Source organism: Osmerus mordax, chromosome 5 (genome assembly GCF_038355195.1).
Source record: "Osmerus mordax isolate fOsmMor3 chromosome 5, fOsmMor3.pri, whole genome shotgun sequence".
Lineage (NCBI taxonomy): Eukaryota > Metazoa > Chordata > Actinopteri > Osmeriformes > Osmeridae > Osmerus > Osmerus mordax.
The window spans coordinates 15,604,664-15,614,353 of record NC_090054.1 but is presented as its reverse complement, the minus strand read 5'-3'; the positions used below and the strand labels follow the sequence as shown (position 1 = coordinate 15,614,353).

Sequence of the window (9,690 nt, the reverse complement as noted above, 5' to 3'; positions counted from 1 at the left end):
GTTGCATTGAGAGATATTAACTTATTTTCAAAGCAGATTGTTTTTGAACTGATGTATATATTTCTATACTTATAATGTACTATATATAATACATTATACAATGTATGTATAATGTAGATCTAAATTTGTAGATTGTATATAAAAAAAACATCTCAGGAAATAAAACAAATGTATATTCTAAAGTTTGTTTGTTTATATTTAAAATGTTCAAACTTAAACTTAGTATAGAGTGAAGTCAAGAACAATTCAACACCTGCATTGAAAGTGTCTCTTGACAGCCAGTAACGGAAGTACGATTGGCCACATCTGTGCTGGTGCATCCATTCAATTGGCCAATCGGCCAAAAGTTCCGCTTGTTTACAGTTGTATCAATCTAACAAATGAGATTGCTGCATATGAAAGTTGTCCAGAAGATGTCATCCGCTTGATTAACGAATAGAGACAGCACCAGAGAGACAGACGATTAAGTGTGTCTAATTCTCTAAGTTCGTTAGCAGAGGACGATCTGACCCCAGTGTGCTTCTTTGGCTTTGACCATAGTAGTAGGCCGTCTACCATCCTGTGGGAATGGAACTTATTGAGAGGGTTTATGCAGATGGTGTCTCCATCCTCCACAATGCTGGGTGAGTATCTGTTGAGTAACTTATCCAGTAACTCACGGATATGATGCAAAAGACTGACCCACTGAATACTAAAGACATGCTGTGTATTTTCCCTGTAGATCAGGGCAGTATCCAGGACAGGCTCAGTTTGGCTCCCTAACCTTAAATCACAGTTCATAACAGCCCAGTAAACCATCCTCACCTGCTGGAGGCTGACAGGCTTCCTGAGGGAGATGATCAGCCATCTGTGACACTAGTCAGGTTTGTAGCTGGTGCTGCTCAGTCAGAAGTAAAACAAGTTTCTTTGTTATGATATTGTTCCTGTTTGAGCTAAGGATAAGAGACTGCGTGAAAATTTATACATTTGTTCATTAAACTTTATTGCTCACACTTTACATATTAAAATAACTCTTATCTTGTATGACAAAATTGGTCCAGCAATTTAATTTTAAAGGCAAACGTGGGCATTAAAAAAAAATCTGATGCTGATTTGTGGCTTCTCTTTTGAAATAATTATATTATCATCCTTCAAAACTATTGATTCCAGCTGAAGCAACAATTATTTAATGCCCTTACAAGTCTTAATTGCATAAATCAGACAATGATTTGTCATAATCCCAAATTATGTTCCAGATAAACATGGTTCATAATCTATTGTAAACATTGCTAATTATATTTTAGAAATAATCTGACAAAGTAGACCCATTCCTTTGGGAGGAATGTGTATTATCTACTTTATATCTAATGTATTATTTACTGTAAACAACTGTTGTTAAATTTCTAACCCCACAGTTGATCAGAAGGCCTCAAGTTTAGAGAGTGTATTTCTCTTGTTACTATAGTAATATACTATACTAACAACGAAAAAGTTAGGTACCTAAATTCATAATGAGTTATTAGAAATTCCATGGTTATCAATGTTAGCAACCCAAAAAAGGTTTCAGGGATTCACAGCAAACGTATTCATACTGGCCCAATTACAGCATTGTGGTACTTGGAGTCTCATCCGGGAGGACTCACTGGTGTTTGAGCCGGTCAGGCTTGTACTTGATGAGCAGGCCCAGCGAAGCAAAGCCAAACAGTATTGTTTGGACAAACCAAAGAAAGCGTGTCGTTGGTCCGGCAATCCCTTTTGCTCTGCAAACACATGGCAGCGATTTCAATACCACATTTCAATACCACATTTCTAAATACAAGTGTAGTCTACAATTTGACACATATCATATTTGAAACAATCTCCACCCCATTCTCCAACAGTGACTACAGAGTTTATCATCTTGTGCAACATTTGTACTTGTGTACACAATGGGTGTGGCAATGCATTGTGAGGAGAGCTGCTGCAGAACTACAGTGACCCCTAGGGGATGCAAGAGGTAGTTTTACTCACCTACAGATCCTCATGGCAACAAGAGCTTCAAACACATGGATGGCCCAGGCTGCCCACCAACTGAAACAGGGCAGAAGGATGTGTATGTTACAGCTCCGTTCTTATGCTATCAAATGAGTCATTGTGATTGATTAACAGGGCCATTATCAGCTGTTCTGAAATGGCAAGGAAAAGGCTAACGTTGATTAAGATGACTAATTATCTGCATTGTGTGGGTACTTAGCACTTCATAAGGATAGGATCCATTGATGTGTGACAAGATTCATGGATAATCTATCTTTCCAATTCATTAGCATCACACAAGCTACACTACATTGAAACTATAACATTCAACAACAATATTCATCCCTTACACTCAGGCTATTTGCTGAATGTCTTACCATGGGTCTGTAACCTGGTTTAATGTCAGTAGTGGATACTGTGTTAGTGGGTGTCCACTGTTTCTTACCCTTTTACCATGAGATCATGATGGTTGTGCACCAGGTATTTGGAAAGAGAGCCGAGTGGGCCCAGGTTGTCATAAGGGACATGTTCCGGCATGAAGACGACACACTGAAAGACATAAACATTTAGAAACTGTCAACTCAGAACAACAGAACAAAACAGATAATTCTGTAAGATACTCTACTGTATGGTACCCAAGGCCTATCCAATCCTTCAATTATCCAAGTCAGTTTAGCCCAAACTGTGTCAAGTCCATAGTTTCATAGTATCATCCTAGAATATAGGCATGGATCACACAACACACCTGACAAAAACATCTATTATTCAGATCTCACTGGGCCTCCAGCTTGTGTACTAAGGCTTATTGTGAACCAACCCACCACCTTTGACCCTGAATGAGGCCAAACCCATTTTCGTCTTTGTTTGAACGGTATTGTAACTAGGCACGTTCAGTTAGGAAACCCTGACATTTATCTCAGAGGGAGCAGTTTAGATAATGAAGCAAGAAATGGGGAACTCGATAATGAATGAAATGGCAAGCTTGCCACATAAATAAAGTCTAGCTAGCCTAGTTATGCACACGTATGCCCACTAGCTTTACTCAAAAACCTCGACGTTTTGGATTGCTATTACGTAAACTATGTAGGCCAGCTATAACACATGCATAGCCTTGACTTTTGCCATACTCGACAAATATACTTATCCAGCTAATATTTAACCCAAATTGATAACAGATCATTTAATCAACAGGACTGATCTGATTGATAACCTGACAAGTAGCTAACTAGCTAGCTATTTTGAAGAAAGGTAGCTCTAGCTCTAACTTAAAATAGAAAATCAAATGTATTTTAAAGTATGGTATTGTGTAATTGATTCCACACTAAACAAAATCAGCTAGCTATATAATAAACGCATACAATAATATTGATTAATCTCTGTCAACTCAGAATTTAGAATTGTTGTACTATACAGTAGCTACCCGGAACCTATTGGAAGTAACACGTTAGCTTGCTGGACGTTTTAGTAACACGGTGGCACTGAAAAATAAAACATACTTTATCATTAGAAAAACGATTTTACAACGACATGGGTTCTGTTAACTTACGGTGAAGTATCCCATTGAAAGCGTTACTGTAATTATCCAGAAAAGACTGGTCCTCTTAAAATAATCGCACCCATCACTTTTTGCCATGGTTGCTTGGTTGGTCCCCTTCTCTAATCTGAACGTGCAGTCACAACACAAATGCACAGTGTAAATTCACCCTGCTGACTGTTTGTGTAGTTAATAATCTACATCGTCGGTAAATTCCCCATAAATTATTTTATAGAGTTCCATTAATCGGTATGAGATTGAGGACTCATATATTTTCGAATAACATAACATATTGTTGCAGTACTGATCATTTCAAAATAAGTTTTTGTTTTGTTTGAACTCAAAAGTACTGCAGCCTTCTAAACTTGCCAATGACCCAGGATAATCCTTCTGCATGACAATAATGACACAACCGTTTGATCCATTTGTTGAAAAGCCCAGTAGTCAAACTATTAGTCGTCTTTAATCACTCACTCACGGGTCATTGTATGTAAACGTGTGGACAAACTGTAATCAGATGAAGCAGACTCAAAATATTACAAAAGTAGTCTATGACTAATGATATAAAGTTATTGTAACACAATGGAAGCATTCAAATATTGAAGGTAAAGTGCAGTCCATGGAAGTATCCTAATTCCTAAATGTAAGCTACTTTTGACAAAATAAACACTCTATTCATATAAAGCCGATTTTGGAGTGTGCCATAAGTATATGCATAAAATGTGATTGGATTTGGATGATACATCCACATTCGTCTTTGACCTGAATGAGTGGGACTCTCAGGAGCCGACCCCAACCCATGGAGACACTGATCCTCAGTCAGTCAGATAAGGGTTGAAGGAACCAGGAATGCCTCTCTCTAGAGTAGATGCTGATATTATAAGTCTTTCTATTTGTAGATAACATGGTTGCGATTCCACTGGAATCCATGTATGCGCAAGCTAGGTACACAGTAAATGTATATTGTATTAACCTTTTTTTTGCATCCATATGAAAGAAGAAGTGATGTCATGGAGGTGAAAGGTCACCCTCACAAGGCCTGGACATGTCAAGTTGTCCTAAGAACTCAGTAGTGGGCACAAGCTAGTCCATTCAGTCTAATGGCTCTACTCTATCTAAATAGGGAGATAGTGGTCCAATTAATCATTAAACAATTAACAATCCCAGTTTTCCCAAGTATACTCACTGTTTTGCATTTGAAAAGAAATCAGTTGCAAAAGTTTCTTTTGAATTTTGCTTATCCTGTTAGTCATGTGAGGTAACCATTTTCAAGTGTATTGTTTTACTGATTAAGCTCTGTTATTTTGCATATGCTATTAAAATACTTCCAGAAACCACCTTTTAGTGACTAGTATTGAAATCACTCAAACTTATTTGGCAAAAATCAAACAGATATGTAAATAATAGACTTTTAAATTGTTATTTTACTTTTAAACCAATTGCTTATTTTAACAGATATTCAAAGAACATTTTCACATTCCAAATATATTTGTAACATAGTACTGTATGAAAGATGCCACTGATCTTGCATGTACTTTGATGGGGACTGCTATGGTTGGTTCTGTGTTGGGGTGTGTGTGGGTTAGTCAGATGATCTTAACTTTAGTATTGTAAAGACAGCATACACTACCCCATCCCCCATTCTCTCATTTGCTCCTTCAAAACAAACTGTCACCAATAAGATGACACTGCACAATCAGCACCTCTGATGGGAGGGGTGCTAAGGTGGGCCTGGGATCTCAGGTGATTCATATAAATAGGCCCCTGTTGCCTTCAGGAAACAAAGCTACTCAGATTTCAGTGCAGGAGCATCTTCACCTACCTACACTCAGAAGAACCGAAGGAACCAGAGACCTCACAGAATTATGTGGAAAGACACCAGCATTGGTAAGGAGATGTCATTGGCTGACACTGAATGTAATTTGCAGCTTTCTGGCTGAATGTAGAATGGCCTGGTTTCTTCTGTAAATGCCTAGATGTGTATATATGTCTCAGATGTATTTATCATACTGCATGTGTCAAAGACAACATAAACACATTGCAGGGACTCGAGTTTGCTTGCTTGTTGATGTTCTACCATTACACAGCATCTTTGCATAACTGTGTTTCCTGTTTGGTTTAACTCTAGTATTGTAAAATTGTTCACCACAAGTCTTCCATTATAGGGCTATTTTAGTGAGGAACAGTGTTGTATACAAGCCCAGGATAAGAACTCCCCTGCAACCCACTGTCCTGCCCTGGAGCAATGTCTGACACAGTCCATGTCCTGTGTTTTCCCCCTAGAGGCCCCCAGACAGGTGACCTCCACCTCTGGAGGCCCATCCCGGAGCGCCAGCCGCAGGAAGAGAACCAGCTTCTCCAAGGAGCACGTAGAGCTCCTGCGCATTACCTTCGAGACGGACCCTTACCCTGGCATCAGCTTGAGAGAGAGCCTGTCCCAGACCACTGGCCTGCCCGAGTCTCGCATCCAGGTAAGAACATGGCCAAGATGGAACCTCGCATCATCATCTTTTGTATTTACTGGCAGGTCACTGATTTTCATGCAAATATGCATGCACACAAACACACACACACACACACACACACACACATATACACACATACAATATGACAACATAGAAGACAATGTGCAGGGGATTGTTGTGATAAACAGGGCTTCATGTTCAAATAGCCTATGGGTCAGAACTGTTGATACTGCAATCAGGCTTTTTAGTTGATCTGTTTCATCATTAAGATGAAGCAAGCACTTTTTATCTGCTTGGTTTTATTTGGATTGACTTGTAGAATGTACAGCACTTACTGCAAACAGAGCAGATACCACCTAGATAACAGCCAGTCTTTCACTATTTTCTCCATGTGTTTTTTGGTAAACTACGAAAATAATTAACAAAAACACAAAGCGAAGCAGACTATCTTAGTCAACAGCGATAACATCAACAGTATAGCCTTGCAAATATCTGACACAAAGTCCCTTTCTTCTTTAGGTATGGTTCCAGAACAGACGAGCTCGGACACTGAAGTGTAAGGGAGCCAAGAAGGCCCTGTGGCAGTCAGAGACCACTACCCCAGATCCACTCCCCATGAGCACCGGTGGAACTCAGCCTAGCACCACCCCTCTGCCCTCCCAGTGCTCACCGCCACCCTACCCAGCACAGGTAAAGCAGGAAGTGGAGGCAGACTGCTTCTATGGCACTTGCCCACCAGCTTACTCTACCCCAAAGGACACTAGCCACTACAGCTCCATGTTTGGCCTTCGCCATAGTATTCTACTGGCCGCCAGCTCCAGCCATGCAGTTAGGAAACCTGGTTACCAGATGGTCCCAGGAGGCTGGCCCCAAATGGGAGAGCAACCATCCCCACTGCCGTCCACGTGGAGTCCTCTGGAGGGGAGCAGCTACAGCTCAGGCTCCAGCCAAGGTTTGCTTTACCCAGGATCATCAGAGCAGCAACAGCCCTTCTACATGGCCTGTGGAGAGCCCATGTCCAAGGGCCAGGCTCCATCCACCCCTGACTCTGGCTGCTGGGAGGTGGGCCAGGAGAACTCCTCACCTATGGCGGGTCAGTACTGCCAGTTGGATGGTCCCTGGAGCAGAGCCTCTCCAGAGTCTTATCTGATGTCTAGCCACCCAGGGCAGGACCTGCATCAGCACACCTCACTGCCTGAGCTCCCTGCCCTATCCTTGCAGGAGATCCTAGGAGTACTTGAGGGAGAGTGGTGGGAGGGAGACCGTCTGGACCTCACCACATCTGAGGACACTAGTGTTTACTAAGAATATTTGATTATTTTGGTGATCTCTTCATTGCCTTGTACAGGATACATTTTGGATTGTGTTTGTAGGACTGTCACTGCTTTTTAAATCCCAATCCAGGTTTGTTGATTTATTTATCTATTTATTATTTCTTGCACTTGTATCATAATAAATTAATCATATTCAACAAGTTTGCTTATTTTATTATAATTTAAAAAAAAAAATTTTTCTGTTGTGGCACACCAGAGAAAATTGTCCAGATTCTGAAACAGAAAAACAAACATGTGTCTAAAGGGGAGTTAAAGTCTTTCATCTTTATCAAAATCCTTTGGTTATCAGGTTTGTATCAGTTCTCCAGACTAGTGATTCTAACACTTTTTCTATTTCAAACACAAAGTTACGAAAACACAAGATAGGACAGGATGCTTGGCTTGTTTTTTTCCGCACAGGGATGCACATTTGTTATCTTTGGACTCTGTTTGTACTGAATTGGTTTCAAACTAGGATGTGAGCTTCATTTGTTCGTTTTCTTGTGCAGATTAATCTCCAGAACAAACATGATACAGACAAGGCAGTAGAGAACCCTGCATTCTTTCTTGTGTTCCATCTTTACAGTGCGACTAAGGAAGGGTTTCAAACTGTTAACAACAGAGACAATGTGAGAGGCATTCACACAGTTAGAACATGTCATTTATACGCAGACTGAAAGAGAATATAGCAATGGAAAGCTGCAGTTATCCTATTGCACCACAAGATGTCCCTGTGCAACTACTAAGGTAGGTTAGTCTATCACAGTTAAAAGTTTTTGGAGAGGGATTTCTCAGTGGTGTAAATACACAAACCGTGAAAAAATCAACAACTGCCTTGAAGTTTTTGTAAATTATTTATTTATGGTGGTAAGAATTGTAATTTATACTTTATCAACTAAAATCACCCTGGTTAAATGGATTTCTTAACCTTTCAACATACCTCCCAACTCAAATGGATTCATTTTCTTTTACTGGTGATACAAAGGATCAATTCAACCTTCAGATTGCTTAATGGTATTTGACAGGGTTACCATGGCATGTCGACATGACTGTTCAATGGCTGTCCCCAGACAAATACTTTTAACCAGATTGCTTCCTCCCCATGACCTCTCCTGCTTTTTCCCTCCATCTTATCAGCTGAGCAGCCACGAGTGTGTTTCTGTTGCCATGACCAACGTTTTCCTGTGACTGCCTTGGTACCCTCTGCACACTACACACACTGCACACACACACACCCCTGCTCCATCTTGGAACCTCACCTGCAGAAATATACCAGCACAGTGAAGAAACAGGCATCAGAGTGGTTGTCCTGCAGAAACACAATTCATTTTCATTACAATTCCAAAACCCAGATGAAAATATCCGTACACAAAGGTAAATGAAGCATACAGAAAATGCACAAGAAGCTGCTGTAGCTCAAAATGTTTAATTCCACTAAGGGGAAGCACACACACACACACACACACACACTCTTATCACACACACAGATGTGTTATGCTTGCACATCCTTTCGTAGATAGTGTTCATTTGTCTACTGTCTAACAAGCCGGAGGAAGAGAGGCGTATGAGTGATGGTCCTCAGCTGCTGCCAGTCCGGGGACGAGCCCAGCCTTCACTAAAAACATGGCCTGTAATTTAACCAAACCCTCCCAGCGAGCCTGCCCTGCACACTCTAATTTAGGAGCTCATCTCAGCTTTGTGATTGCCTGCACAACTCTGTTCTGCCTTGGTGCTACGCATCTTCACTTTAAATGACCAACAGATGACGGATGCTCTTTTGAAGATGTGTGTGTGTGTGTGTGCACAGGGGGGTGTAGTAATGAGAAGAGCAGTGAGACTACCACAGATGCAATGTAGTATGCAGACTGTGGATTATTTCATTTTTTATTGCAGAACATGATAGATATATAGTGCAGTTTGAGTGAAAAGTATAATCTAAGTTCTATTTACATTAATTTCTGAATATCTTAAGAACTCCACAAATTTGTAAAAAATGTGATGACCCATGCTATTCCAGAATGATTTTTTTTTTAAAGCTTCTTGCAATGACTGTTTGGCTTTCTCAGTCTTCAATTCTTCCATCAAATGTTAAATGTGGTATTAGACCATTGTACCACTGTATAAATAAATGTGCACATAGTTTTTTTTATAGAGTTAGGATAATACAATATGCATTGTCAATATGGGTCATTGTGTGTAGTCAATTTACTGTAGGCTGTAATGTAGCAAAATGTAATTTAAAAAAATAGTCTGAACACTGTGTATATATTTATATACTCACCATTAAAGTAGTCTTGTTACAGAAATAGCCAGTTGGTATTAAATGTCACCCACTAGGAAATAAGGCCAGCAGCCCACTAATGAACTCATGCAGCTGACCAGACCT

The 9,690-nt window shown here is 40.2% G+C and overlaps 1 protein-coding gene across 1 annotated transcript; it reads right to left on the bottom strand.

Moving 5' to 3' along the window:
• Positions 1-959: 959 nt before the first annotated feature.
• Positions 960-3,668, bottom strand: tmem254 (transmembrane protein 254). Its single transcript, XM_067236632.1, has 4 exons — positions 3,539-3,668; positions 2,438-2,541; positions 1,990-2,049; positions 960-1,739 (listed from the first exon to the last, which is right to left on the bottom strand). Exons 1-4 carry the CDS (start codon positions 3,623-3,625, stop codon positions 1,619-1,621), a joined length of 372 nt encoding a protein of 123 aa, XP_067092733.1. The 5' UTR covers positions 3,626-3,668; the 3' UTR covers positions 960-1,618.
• Between the last annotated feature and the right edge of the window lie 6,022 nt (positions 3,669-9,690).

Coding starts and splice junctions, on each gene's coding strand:
- tmem254 (XM_067236632.1), bottom strand. CDS start 3,625: ATGGCAAAAAGTGATGGGTGCGATTATTTTAAGAGGACCAGTCTTTTC. Junction 2,050..2,437: donor CATGATCTCATGGTAAAAGG/GTAAGAAACAGT, acceptor GCCCTGTTTCAG/TTGGTGGGCAGCCTGGGCCA. Junction 1,740..1,989: donor GTTGCCATGAGGATCTGTAG/GTGAGTAAAACT, acceptor ATGTGTTTGCAG/AGCAAAAGGGATTGCCGGAC.